The sequence below is a fragment of the Cetorhinus maximus genome, chromosome 14 (assembly GCF_964194155.1).
Source record: "Cetorhinus maximus chromosome 14, sCetMax3.hap1.1, whole genome shotgun sequence".
NCBI lineage: Eukaryota > Metazoa > Chordata > Chondrichthyes > Lamniformes > Cetorhinidae > Cetorhinus > Cetorhinus maximus.
Genome location: NC_135892.1, coordinates 48,978,447 through 48,993,428, shown reverse-complemented (window position 1 = coordinate 48,993,428; position 14,982 = coordinate 48,978,447). Strand labels below are relative to the sequence as shown.

General features: G+C 52.6%; 1 protein-coding gene across 1 annotated transcript in view; it reads right to left on the bottom strand.

Annotated features, from left to right (window-relative positions):
* pde10a (phosphodiesterase 10A) overlaps positions 1-14,982 on the bottom strand; it is a 484,537-nt gene that overhangs the window by 137,651 nt on the left and 331,904 nt on the right. The window contains exon 13 of the mRNA XM_078557603.1: positions 10,488-10,674. Coding sequence (XP_078413729.1) covers positions 10,488-10,674 — 187 coding nt within the window. The remainder of the gene's footprint in view (positions 1-10,487; positions 10,675-14,982) is intronic.

Here is a 14,982-nt window from a genome sequence, read left to right as displayed (position 1 = left end):
GTGACCCATCAAGCACACGCGCGAGAATAACACGGGCACATGCGTGAGAGAGAGTGACTCGCCGAGCACATGCGTGAGAAAGAGTGACCCGCCGAGCACACACACGAGAGAGTGATCAGCCGAGCACACGCACAAGAGAGTATGATCTGCCGAACACACCCACGAGTGACCCACTGAGCACACGCACAAGAGTGACCCGCCGAGCACGCGCATGAGAGAGTGACCCGCCGAGCACACGCATGAGAGAGAGTGACCTGCCGAACACACCCACAAGAGAGAGTGACCCTCTGAGCACACGCACGAGAGAGAGTGACCTGCCGAGCACACGCACGAGAGTGACCCGCCGAACACACCCACAAGAGAGTGACCCGCCGAACACACCCACGAGTGAGTGACCCGTCGAGTACACATGTGAGAGAGAGTGACCCACTGAGGAGCACACGCGTGAGCAAGAGTGACCCACTAAGGAGCACACGCACGAGAGAGTGACCCACTGAGCACATGCGAGAGAGAGAGTGACCCACTGAGGAGCACATGCGCAAGAGAGATTGACCCACTGAGGGGCACACGCGCGAGGTTGAGTGACCTGCCCAGCATGTGCACGAGACTGGTCCACCGAGCACACGTGCGAGAGAGAGTGACCTGCCCAGCACACGCGCGAGAGAGTGTGACCTGCCCAGCACACGCGCGAGAGAGAGTGACCTGCCCAGCACACGTGCGAGAGAGTGTGACCTGCCCAGCACACGCGCGAGAGAGAGTGACCTGCCCAGCACACGTGCGAGTGACCCACCGAGCATGCGCGAGAGAGTGACCTGCCCAGTACACGTGCGAGAGAATGAGACCTGCCCAGCACACGCGCGAGAGAGAGTGACCTGCCCAGTATACGCGCGAGATAGAGTGACCTGCCCAGCACACGCACGAGAGAGTGTGACCTGCCCAGTACACGCTCGAGAGAGAGTGATCTGCCCAGCACATGCACGAGAGAATGAGACCTGTCCAGTACACGCGCGAGAGAGTGTGACCTGCCCAGCACAAGCGCAAGACAGTGAGACCTGCCCAGCACACACACGAGAGAGTGACCTGCTGAGCACACGCACGAGAGTGACCTGCCGAGCACATGTGAGTGACCCAATGAGCATGTGCTAGAGTGACCCGTCAAGCACATGCGCGATAATAACACGAGCACATGCGTGAGAGAGAGTGACCCGCCGAGCACACACACGAGAGTGACCAGCCGAGCACACGCACGAGAGAGTGACCAGCCGAGCACACGCACGAGAGAGAGTGACCAGCCGAGCACACGCACGAGAGAGTGACAAGCCGAGCACAAGCACGAGAGAGAGTGACACGCCATGCACATGCACTAGAGAGTCCCGGTGAGCACACGCACGAGAGTGACCCGCCGAGCAGATGCATGAGAGATAGAGTGACTCGCTGAGCAAGCGCGAGAGAGTGTGACCCACCGAGCATATGCACAAGAGAGTGACCCGCCGAGCACACGCATGAGAGTGACCAGCCGAGCACACCCACAAGAGAGAGTGACCCGCCGAGCACACCCACAAGACAGAGTGACCCACCGAGCACATGCACGAGAGAGTGACCCGCCGAGCACACATACGAGAGTGACCAGCCGAGCACACCCACAAGAGAGAGTGACCCGCCGAGCACACATACGAGAGTGACCAGCCGAGCACACCCACAAGAGAGAGTGACCCGCCGAGCACACATACGAGAGTGACCAGCCGAGCAGGCCCGCATGAGAGAGTGACCCGCCGAGCACATGCTTGAGAGAGAGTGACCCGCCAAGCATACGCACGAGAGTGACCTGCCGAGCACACGCACAAGAGAGACCTGCCGAGCACACGCACGAGAGAGTCCTGCCGAGCAGACGCACGAGAGAGACCCGCCGAGCCCGTGCACGAGAGAGAGTGGCCTGCCCAGCATACGCACGAGAGTGACCTGCCGAGCACATGCGAGTGACCCAACGAGCATGCGCTAGAGTGACCCGTCAAGCACACGCGCGAGAATAACACGAGCACATGCGTGAGAGAGAGTGACCCGCCGAGCACATACGTGAGAAAGTGACCCGCCGAGCACACACACGAGAGAGTGACCAGCCGAGCGCACGCACAAGAGAGAGTGACCCACTGAGCACATGCACAAGAGACAGTGAACCGCCGAACACACGCACGAGAGTGACCCGCCGAACACACCCACAAGAGAGAGTGACCCGCCGAACACAACCACGAGTGAGTGACCCGCCGAACGCACCCACAAGAGTGACCCGCTCAACACACCCATGAGAGAGAGTGACCCTCCGAACACACCCGCAAGAGAGAGTGACCCGCTGAACACAACCACAAGAGAGAGTGACCCGCCGAACACACCCGCAAGAGAGAGTGACTCGCCAAGCACATGCACGAGAATGACCCACCGAGCATGTGCATGAGTGACCAGCCCAGAACGCGCGCGAGAGTGACACGCCGAGCACACATGTGAGAGAGAGTGACCCACTGAAGAGCACACACACGAGAGTGACCCACTGAGGAGCACACATGTGAGAGAGAGTGACCCACTGAAGAGCACACACACGAGAGAGAGTGACCCACTGAGGAGCACATGCGCGAGAGAGAGTGACCCACTGAGGAGCACCCGACGTGCGAGAGTGACCCACCGAGGAGCACACGTGCGGGAGAGTGACCAGCCCAGCACTCGCGCGAGAGAGAGCGACTCTCCCAGTACACATGCGAGAGAGAGTGACCCGCCGAGCACACGCGCCAGAGAGAGTGACCTACTGAGGAGCACACACGCGAGAGAGAGCAACACACTGAGGAGCACACGCGCGAGAGAGAGAGACCCACTGAGGAGCACATGCGCGAGAGAGTGACCCATTGAGCACACGTGAGAGAGGGAGTGACCCATTGAGGAGCACACGCGCGAGAGAGATTGACCCACCGAGGGGCGCACGCGCGAGGGTGAGTGACCCGCCCAGCACGTGCACGAGACTGGCCCACCGAGCACACGTGTGACAGAGAGTAACCCACCGAGGAGCTCATGCACGAGAGAGAGTGACCTGCCCAGCACACACGTGAGAGAGAAGACCTGCCCAGCACACGCATGAGAGAGTGTGACCCACCCAACACACGCGCGAGAGAGAGTGACCTGCCCAGCACACGCGCGAGAGAGAGTGGACCGGCCAGCACACGTGCAAGAGAGAGTGACCCGCCCAGCACACGTGCGAGTGACCCACCAAGCATGCGTGAGAAAGAGTGACCCGACGAGCACATGTACGAGAGAGTGACCCGCCCAACACACCCACAAGAGAGAGTGACCCGCCGAGCACACATACGAGAGTGACCCGCCGAGCACACATACGAGAGTGACCCACCGAGCACACACACGAGTGACCCGCCAAGCACGCATACGAGAGTGACCAGCCGAGCACACACACGAGTGACCCGCCAAGCACACATACGAGAGTGACCAGCCGAGCACACTCGCATGAGAGAGTGACCCGCCGAGCACGCGCATGAGAGTGACTACCGAGCACACGCACAAGAGAGTGACCCGCCAAACACACCCACAAGAGAGAGTGACCCGCCGAGCACATGCTTGAGAGAGAGTGACCCGCCAAGCATACGCACGATAGAGAGTGACCTGCCGAGCACACGCACAAGAGAGTGTGACCCGCCGAGCACACGCACGAGAGTGACCCGCCGAGCACACCCGCAAGAGAGTGACCTATTGAGCACATGCACAAGAGAAAGTGACCCGCCGAACACACGCACGAGAGAGAGTGACCCGCCGAACACACCCACAAGAGTGACCCGCCGAACACACCCACGAGTGAGTGACCCGCCGAACGCACCCACAAGAGAGAGTGACCCGCTGAACACACCCATGAGAGAGAGTGACCCGCCGAACACACCCACAAGAGAGAGTGACCCTCCGAACACAACCACAAGAGAGAGTGACCCGCCGAACACAACCACAAGAGAGAGTGACCCGCCAAGCACACGCACGAGAATGACCCACCGAGCATGTGCATGAGTGACCAGCCCAGAACGCGCGCGAGAGTGACCCGCCGAGCACACATGTGAGAGAGTGACCCACTGAAGAGCACACACACACGAGAGAGAGTGACCCACTGAGGAGCACATGCGCGAGAGAGAGTGACCCACTGAGGAGCACCCGACGTGCGAGAGTGACCCACCGAGGAGCACACGTGCGGGAGAGTGACCTGCCCAGCACACGCGCGAGAGAGAGTGGACCGGCCAGCACACGTGCAAGAGAGAGTGACCCGCCCAGCACACGTGCGAGTGACCCACCGAGCATGCGTGAGAAAGAGTGACCTGATGAGCACATGTACGATAGAGAGTGACCCGCCCAACACACCCACAAGAGAGAGTGACCCGCCGAACACGCCCACGAGAGTGACCCGACGAGCACATGCACGAGAGAGTCACCCGTTGAGCACATGCAAGAGAGAGAGTGACCCACCGAGCACATGTGCAAGAGGGAGAGTGACCTGTCGAGCACACGCACGAGTGACCTGCACAGCACACGTGCGAGAGTGTGTGACCCGCCGAGCACACGCAAGAGAGAGACTGACCCACCGAGCACACGCAAGAGAGAGACTCGCTGAGCACATGCGTGAGAGAGAGTGACCGGCCGAGCACATGCACGAGAGACAGTGACCCACTAAGGAGCACACGCGCGAGTGAGAGTGACCTACCGAGGAGCACACACGCGAGAGAGAGTGACCCACTGAGGAGCACACGCGTGAGATTGAGTGACCCACCGAGGGGTACACACGCGAGGGGGAGTGACCCGCCCAGCACGTGCGCGAGACTGACCCACCGAGCACACACGCCAGAGAGACTGATCCACTGAGCATATGCATGAGAGAGAGTGACCCGCCAGGCTGACGGACGAGAGAGAGTGACCCGCTGATCACACGCATAAGAGAGGGAGTCACCCGCCAAGCACACGCAAGAGAGAGTGACCTGCCCCGCACATGCACGAGAGAGTGTGACCCGCTGAATACATGTGCGAGAGTGTGACCCGCCAAGCACACGCAAGAGAGCGACTGACCCGCCAAACGCACCCACGAGAGAGAGTGACCCGCCGAGCACACGCACAAGAGAGAGTGACCCGCCGAACACACCCACAAGAGAGAGTGACTCGCCGAGCACATCCACAAGAGAGAGTGACCCGCCGAACACATCCACAAGAGAGAGTGACCTGCCGAGCACACCCACGAGTGACCCGCTGAACACACCCACAAGAGAGAGTGACCTGCCGAACACACGCACGGGAGAGAATGACCCTCCGAGCACACGCACGAGAGAGTGACCCGCCGAGCACACCCACAAGAAAGAGGGACCCGCCAAGCACATGCACGAAAGAGAGTGATCCGCTGAGCGGACACACGAGTGACCTGCACAGAACACGTGCGAGTGCGTGAGGCCCGTTGAGTACACGCACAAGCGAGCGTGACCCGCCGAGTACATGCGCGAGAGGGTGTGACCCACCGAGCACACGCGCGAGAGAGAGTGACCCACCGAGGAGCACATGCGCGCGAGAGAGAGTGACCTGCCCAGCACACACGCGAGAGGGAGTGACCTGCCCAGCACACCCGTGAGAGACTGTGACCTGCCCAGCACACGCGCGAGTGACCGACCGAGCATGCGCAAGAGAGAGTGACCGGCCGAGCACATGCGCAAGAGAGTGACCCGCCGAGCACACGCATAAGAGAGGGAGTCACCCGCCAAGCACACGCACGAGAGAGTGACCTGCCCAGCACACGTGCGAGAGAGTGAGACCCGCTGAACACACGCACGAGAGAGTGTGACCTGCTGAATACATGTGCGAGAGTGTGACCCGCCAAGCACACGCAAGAGTGACTGACCCGCCAAACACACCCACGAGAGAGAGTGACCCGCCGAGCACATCCACAAGAGAGAATGACCCGCCGAGCACACCCACAAGAGTGACCCGCCGAGCACATCCACAAGAGAGAGTGACCTGCCGAGCACACCCACAAGAGAGAGTGATCCGCCGAACACATCCACAAGAGAGAGTGACCCACTGAACATACCCACAAGAGAGAGTGACCCGCCGAACACAGGTACGGGAGAGAGTGACCCTCCGAGCACACCCACGAGAGGGACCCGCCAAGCACATGCACGAAAGAGAGTGACCCGCCGAGCACACGCACAAGAGAGAGAGTCACCCGTTGAGCACACGTAAGGGAGAGTGTGATCCAACGAGCACATGTGCAAGAGAGAGAGTGACCCACCGAGCGGACACACGAGTGACCTGCACAGAACATGTACGAGAGCGTGAGGCCCGTTGAGTACACGCACGAGAGAGTGTGACCCACCGAGTACATGCGCAAGAGAGTGACCCGCCGAGCACACGCATAAGAGAGGGAGTCACCCGCCAAGCACACGCACGAGAGAGTGACCTGCCCAGCACACGTGCGAGAGAGTGAGACCCGCTGAACACACGCACGAGAGAGTGTGACCTGCTGAATACATGTGCGAGAGTGTGACCCGCCAAGCACACGCAAGAGAGCGACTGACCCGCCAAACACACCCACGAGAGAGAGTGACCCGCCGAGCACACACCCACAAGAGAGAGTGACCCGCCGAGCACACCCACAAGAGTGACCCGCCGAGCACACCCACAAGAGAGAGTGATCCACCGAACACATCCACAAGAGAGAGTGACCTGCCGAGCACACCCACAAGAGAGAGTGATCCACCGAACACATCCACAAGAGAGAGTGACCTGCTGAACACACCCACAAGAGAGTGACCTGCTGAACATACCCACAAGAGAGAGTGACCCGCCGAACACAGGCACGGGAGTGACCCTCCGAGCACACCCACAAGAGAGGGACCCGCCAAGCACATGCACGAAAGAGAGTGACCCGCCGAGCACACGCACAAGAGAGAGAGTCACCCGTTGAGCACACGCAAGAGAGAGTGTGATCCACCGAGCACACGTGCAAGAGAGAGAGTGACCCGCTGAGCGGACACACGAGTGACCTGCACAGAACATGTACGAGAGCATGAGGCCCATTGAGTACACGCACGAGAGAGTGTGACCCACCGAGGAGCACATGCGCGAGAGAGAGTGACCCGCCGAGGAGCACATGCGCGAGAGAGAGTGACCTGCCAAGCACACGCGCGAGAGTGTGTGACCCGCCTAGCACACGCGCGAGTGACCGAACAAGCATGCGCGAGAGAGAGAATGACCCTCCGAGCACACATACGAGAGTGACCCGCCAAGCACACGCACGAGAGTGACCTGCCGAGCACGCGCGCGAGTGACCCACCGAGCATGCATGAGAGAGTGTGACCCACTGAGCAGATGCACAAGAGAGAGTGACCCGCTGAGCACACCCACAAGAGAGAGTGACCCGCCGAACACACCCACAAGAGAGAGTGACCCGCCGAACACACCCACGAGAGTGACCGCCAAACACACCCATGAGAGTGACCCACCGAGCACACCCACGAGTGACCCGCTGAACACACCCACAAGAGAGAGTGACCCGCTGAACATACCCACAAGAGAGAGTGACCTGCCGAACACACGCACGGGAGAGAATGACCCTCCGAACACACGCACGGGAGAGAGTGACCCTCCAAGCACAGCCACAAGAGAGAGGGACCCACCGAGCGCATGCACGAAAGAGAATGACCCGCCGAGCACACGCACAAGAGAGAGAGTCACCCGTTGAGCATACGCAAGAGATAGTGTGACCTGCCAAGCACAAGCAAAAGAACGACTGACCCACTGAGCACACGCAAGAGAGAGACCCGCCGAGCACATGCGTAAGAGAGAGTGACCGGCCGAGCACATGTGCAAGAGAGAGTGACCCACCGAGCACGCGCATGAGAGTGATCTGCCCAGAATGCGCGCAAGAGTGACCTGCCGAGCACACGCGCGAGTGACCTGCCGAGCACATGCGCGAGAGTGTGACCCGCCGAGCACACGTGTGAGAGTGACCCACTGAGGAGCACACGCGCGAGAGAGAGTGACCCACTGAGGAGCATACGCACAAGAGAGAGTAACCCGCCCGGTACTCGCGTGAGAAAGAGTGAACCGCCGAGCACATGCGTGAGAGAGTGACCTGCCGAGCACATGGGTGACAGAGTGACCCGCCCAGCACACGCGAGTGACCCACCGAGCATGCGCGAGAGGCAGTGACCCGCCGAGCACATGCACGAGAGAGTGACCCATCGAGCATGCGGGAGGGTGACCTGCCGAGCCAGCGTAAAAGAGAGTGGGAAAGCAACCAGCCGTGCATGTGAGAGAGAGAGAGAGAGAGAGAGAGAAACCTGCCGAGTGCACGAGACAGAGAGAGCGCCAGAGAGCCAAGCGCAAGAAAGTGCGAAAGAGACACAGAGCGATCCGCCGAGCACCTGAGAGAGTGAGCAAGGTGAGAGAGAATGAATGACCTGCCAAGCACGCAAGAGAGAGAGCGACTCACCAAATGCGCAACAGAGAGAGCAGCCTGCTGTGCGTTCGATAGAGGGCGAGAAAGAGAGAGAGAGCGGGACTCACCAAGTATGTGAGAGAAATAGAGCACGACCTGTCAAATATTCGTGAGAGAGAGATAAATTACCGATTGACCAAGAGCGAGTGCTAAACACTGACAGTGAGAGCTGTGCACTGACTGACAGTGAGGGAGACTTCTGCCATGTTGATTGAATGGAGAAGCTGTTTTTGTTCTCTTTCAAGAAGAGAAGTTTGTGAGGGGATTTGATAGAGGTGTTCAAAACCTAGAGGGGCCTAGACTGAGTGGACAGAGAGAAACTGTTCCCGTTGTCAGAAGGGTTGAGATCCAGAAACATTGATTTATGACGAATGGTAAAAGAACCAACTTTCCCTACCTTTTCCCCTTGTATGTGCCTCCATGTACACAAATATCTGCTTTGTAAAGATAGCCCATTGTTTCCTTACAGTTCCCTTACCTGCCAATCTTTGATTTCAATTTATCTGGAATCCATTCTCATCCCACTGAAATTGGTCCTCCTCCAAATTAGTATTTTTACTTTAGATTGCTCCTTGCAGTAGCTAATCAAATCTATGATACTATGATCACCATTCTCTAAAAGATTCTCCACTGACATTTGACCTAGTTGACCCAGCTCTTCCCCAGAACCAGATCCAGCAATGCTTCCTTCCTAGCTGGGCAAGAAACATATTGATCAAGAAAATTATCCTGAACCCACTTCAGAAACTCTTCCCCTTTTCTGCCTATTACTCTCCCAGTCGATATTAGGACAATTAAAGACCCCCAATATCACTATGCTATAGGTTTTGCGCCTCTCTATAATTTCCATGCAAATCTGCTCTTTTATATCCTTCCCATTAGTTGCTGGTTGATAAAGGGTCACCCACTTAAGATCAAGATGAGGAGGAATTTTTTCTCTCAGGAAGTTGTGAATCTTTGGAATTCTCTACCCTAGAGAGCTGTGAAGGCTCAATCAGGAGTCAAGGGTCATGGATTCAGGCAGGAAAGTGGAGTTGAGGCCAAGATTAGCTCAGCCATGATTTAACCGAATAGCGGAGCAGGCTCAACAGGCCAAGTGGCCTACTCCTTCTATTTCTTACGTTGTTATAGACTACTCACATTAGTTGAAAGATACCTCAACTGTTCCTTAATTCTAATTGAATAAATTCTGCCCTTAACTCTACACATTATCCTTTCTCCAGCACTGTCATTAATGTCCTTAATCATGGCAGCTGCCCCTTCTCCTTTCTTTCCTCCCTTTTCCCGAATACCTTATTAAGGTCACATGAAATATATAAAAACTAAAATGCACTAATAAATATGTAGCTATCTTAGTTTATAGCACTGATGATGAGAAAACTCAATGATTTGGAGTAAAAACAGCAAACGCTGCAAACACTCAGCAGGTTAGGCAGCATGTGTGGAGAATGGAACATGGTTAGGATAAGTTTTCAGGCTGTGCATCCCTTTATCAGAACTAGAGAAAGGATCATAAAATCTGGAAACTGAATCTATCCTTACTCTTCCCGTGGATGCTGGTTGACCTGCTCAGTGTTTCCAACGTTTTTAGTTTTTATTTCAGATTCCAATATCTTTTTTTTTGTTTTATCGAACAATTTGAATCATTGTACAAATCTACAAAATTTTCCATCCATTAAAGTCATGATGAATGGACTGAAAACTATGAGAAGCCGGTGCCTAAATTAGCAGTACATGTTCTCAGCAGGTGAGGCTGTGCGTGGCATATTGACTTGTAAACTTATTTCTACAACATCTAAAATAAATCAGTCGCTGTGACTCAAAGTGGTTAAATTTTCCATGAGTAACCTGAATAGTTTACTCATATAAATGAGGGTTTCCAAGTGCAAGTTTAAATTAGAAACTTTATAAGATAGATATTGGGTTAAGATCATAGCTTTCAGGCATTAATGCAGATATTATTTAAATCACTTACATTTGCACAGTGTAAGGCCAAAGCACAGAAAACAGCAAACATTTTAAAGTTGTTCTCGTCAGCTTCAGTAAAGGCATTTCCGCTCATTTTGTTCACCATTTGCACAACACCAATGACCACTCCTCGGCTGACAATAGGCATGCACAGGATGTTTCGTGTAGTGTACCCCGTGTACAGGTCTACTTCTCTATTAAACAAAACATACAACTATTAGTTTAAAAGTGATTGAGGCTAAATCTTTGAAACTATCCACAAGAATGGTAATGAGAATCTACACACGAAGTGATTAAGAAAATGCAGCAGATTTTTCCTTGTCTTGTCAAGGCAATTTAAATGGATAGTCTAAATTATCAACAAAACTTCTAAAGAATAACAAGTATCATGAATTATGCAATCTGGAAATCTTCCAGTACCCAAATCCTTAATGAGTTTTGAATTCGGCTCAGCTATACCTATGTTGAACAAAACAGCATTTCACCATTTGAAACCTTTGTCATGTTTTCATTTTCATGAATGTCAATCACATGTAAACAGAAAAGAACATGACTATTCTGGTTCTTGCTCTGTCACCAAGAAACACTGATCATTTGAGCTCTTATAAATATTGGCCAAGAGTTTCCACTTTGGGCACAATAAGTGATCTGGGTGCAAATTGTGCTCAAAATTGCACTCATATCTCTATTTATTTTTGCTCATGTTTCTGCCAAAACCTTTTTGCATTTCGTTGAACATAAAATCTGCTTTGAACCAGCACAATTCAGCAGTGTTTCAGAATGTAATTTTTAAAAACTCCATTAAACGATATTTCTTGATATATTTAAGAATGCTAAGCTGCTGAAAATAGGTTTATACTCCCACAAATTGATGATATTGGGAAACGAAATGGCCTATTTTTACTGTGATAATAATATCAAGGCTATCAGCATTTTCCATCATTGCACTGGTGAGAGGTCCAGCAATCTCTGGGCTCTGCCCGCACTGTGCGTGGATAAATCTGGGAATTGCACTGGACCATTCTGTGCTGCTCTGGAGGCTTTGCTATTGCACTCGCTAAACTCAAGGTTAAAACGGAAGAAATGACACAGACGACAATTTGGGTTGATTGCCATTAACAACACTATCACATTTTATGGCTGGTGTTTTCCAGGCGGAAACAGCCTCTATTATCAGTTCGCCAATACTTAATGAGGAATTTCAACTTTAAAAATGGCTGTGGGGCAAATTTTTCAACTCCCTTCAAATTTATCCGAATTTGTATCATGATCTAACTTTTTAAATGTTCCAAAGTACATGACTTTTTGAACAAGTTTTATCTGACTTTTAATGGCAGCTTTTTGTTCTTGGATATTATTCTAAAACTTTGAGTTACTTACTGGTAAATTTTACAATGCATATAAAAATTCTTCAATACTTAATTACTACTACTTTTATAAATGTTTAGATGTATATTGATTTTTAACCAGATTATCTGTCTTTTTAAAAGCTTGCCTCATGACTTTTTATAATGGTTCTGATCAAATTTATCTGACTAAATCTTTTGCTCCAATAACTTATTAACGTTAGAGATACTGCAACAGCTTAGTCTCGAGAGATACTGTGGGCGCCGTTTCTGTTCACTACAATACGTGGTCTGCCCTTTCTGTCCACGTTTGAGAACACTGCTGTCATGCTGAAGGAATCCTCCCTCTTTGCAAGTGAATTTCGCCACCATGTTCACACCTTTCAAGGCCAATGATACGTTATCACTGACTAATCCAGGCCAATTTCACCTTATTTCACAGCATAGCATACACACATTTCTAGTTTATGCTGTGTCCACCCTAATCTTGCCAAAGCAAATATTTTACGACTGTTGGACTTGATTTCAGCCACTGGGTGCTGCTCTAGATCAATTTGTTGCAGGTTTTTTGCATGTTAGCCGTATCATGATTATATTCATTTGCCACAACCAGGGAGCCGCAGCCAGTTGTGGATCTCCCTCTTTTTCAGCAGCCACAGCCTGTAGAATGCGACACGTCAAAGAAGGAGAATCCTTCTAACTAAGCACTGATACGTGCTGCATCATTCCCGATTACCAGCAGCTTCATTACGGCTGGGTTTAATTGGACGCTAGAGAGCTTTGCACAATGTGAGGTGAGCAGTAGCAGGTACTAGCTGGAGAGACAACTCACTAGAACAGGCTTGCCCAATCTTTTTGTCCAGGGGGCGGGGCACATTTCCATTTTTTTCTCACTCAGCAAATTTTGGAAAGATACATGAATTTCAAAAAAAAGTTGAGTTTGAAGAAAAGAAACAACTTGCTGAACAAAATTAAAGCAATGTCAAAGCAAGAAATTGATAATTAAAAAAAAGAGCAATTAATAAAGATGACCATTGGAGTTTGAGAGGGTCAGTGTGTGTGTGTCCGGCACACTCCCAGTCTCAGGGTGCTCACTCCTCTCACCCTCACCCACTGTGCGACTGGGTGTGAATATCTGTTGGTGTGTGGGGATGAGGGCGAGCGAGAATTCTGAGTCTGGGGGTGGGCCACACACACACACTCTCTCTCTCACACACAGTCTCACTCACTTTCACACACACTTCACTCTTGCTCTCTCACACTTTGTCTCTCACACTCTGTCACACACATTTACACTATCTCACACACCTTCTCACATTCTCTCTCTTTCACACACACACTCACATGCACACTCTCACATTCTCTCTCACTCTTGCTCTCTCACACACACACACACACTCTCTCTCACACACTCTCACTTTCTCTCACACTCATTGTCTCTCCCACACTCTTTCTCACACTCTCTCTCTCTCATACTCTCTCCTCTCTCACTCACTCTCTCACACTCACTCTCTTCCACATGCACGGTATTTTATGGCCACGTTGTGGCGGGGGCAGGATTGTAAAATGCCATGAGCCATTCAAAATCCATTGACTTCACTGGGACCAGAAAATCCTGCCGGCATGAAAAAGCAGTGGCATAATGGTATTGTTACTTGACTAGTTATCCAGAGGCCTCGAGTAATACTCTGGGGGCCCGAGTTTAAATTCCACCATGGCAGGTGGTGGAATTTGCATTCAGTAACAGAATGGAATTAAGAGTCTAATGATGACCATGAAACCCTTGTCGATTGTTGTACAAACCCATCTGGTTCACTAATGTCGTTTAGGGAAGGAAATCTGCTGTTCTTGCTTGGTCTGGCCTACATGTGACTCCGGACCAACAGCAATGTGGTTGACTCCTAAATGCCCTCTGAAATGACTGAGCAAGCCATTCGGTTGAAGAAAACTGCTACGACGTCTATAAGGAATGAAACTGGATGGACCACTCGGCATCGACTTAGGCACCGGAAACGACAACGGCAAACTCAGCGCTGTCGATCCTGCAAAGTCCTCCTTACTAACATCTGGGGGACTTGTGCCAAAATTGGGAGGGTTGTCTCACACACCAGTCAAACAACAGCCTGACATACTCATATTCACGGAATCATACCTTACAGATAATGTCCCAGATGCCACCATCACCATCACTAGATATGTCTTGTCCCAGGACAAACCCAGCAGATGTAGTGACACAGTGGTATACAGTCGGGAGGGAATTGCCCTGGGAGTCCTCAACATCGACTCTGGATCCCATGAAGTCTCATGGCATTAGGTCAAACATGGGCAAGGAAACCTCCTGCTGATTAGCATGTATTGCCTCCCCTCAGCTGATGGGTAAGTACTCCTCCATGTTGAACACCACTTGGAGGAAGCACTGAGGGTGGCAAGGTCGCAGAGTATACTCCGGGTGGGGGACTTCAATGTCCATCACCAAGAGTGGCTTGGGAGCACCACTATTGACCGACCTGGCTGGGTCTGCAGCAGGTGGCGAGGGAACCAACAAAATGGAAAAACATACTTGATCTTATCCTCACCAATCTGCCTGCCGCAGATGCATCTGTCCATGACCGTATTGGTAGGAGTGACCAGAGCACAGTCCTTGTGGAGACGAAGTCCCGTCTTCACATTGAGGATACCCTCCAATGTGTTGTGTGGCACTACCATCATGCTAAATGGGATAGATTTCAAACAGATCTAGCAACTTAAGACTGGGCATCCATGAGGCGCTGTGGGCCATCAGCAGCAGCAGAATTGTACTCAACCACAATCTGTAACCTCATGGCTTGGCATATCCCCACTCTACCATTACCACCAAGCCAGGAAGTCAACCCTGGTTCAATGAAAAGTGCCAGGTGGCATGCCAGGACCAGCACCAGGCACACCTAAAATGAGGTGTCAATCTGGTGAAGCTACAAGTGAGGACTACTTGCATGCCAAACAGCGTAAGCAGCACGCAATAGACAGAGCTAAGCGATCCCACAATCAACGGATCATATCTAAGCTCTGCATCCTGCCACGTCCAGTCATGAATGATGGTGCACAATTAAACAACTCACTGGAGGAGGAGGGTCCACAAATATCCCCATCCTCATTGATGGGGGAGCCCAGCACATC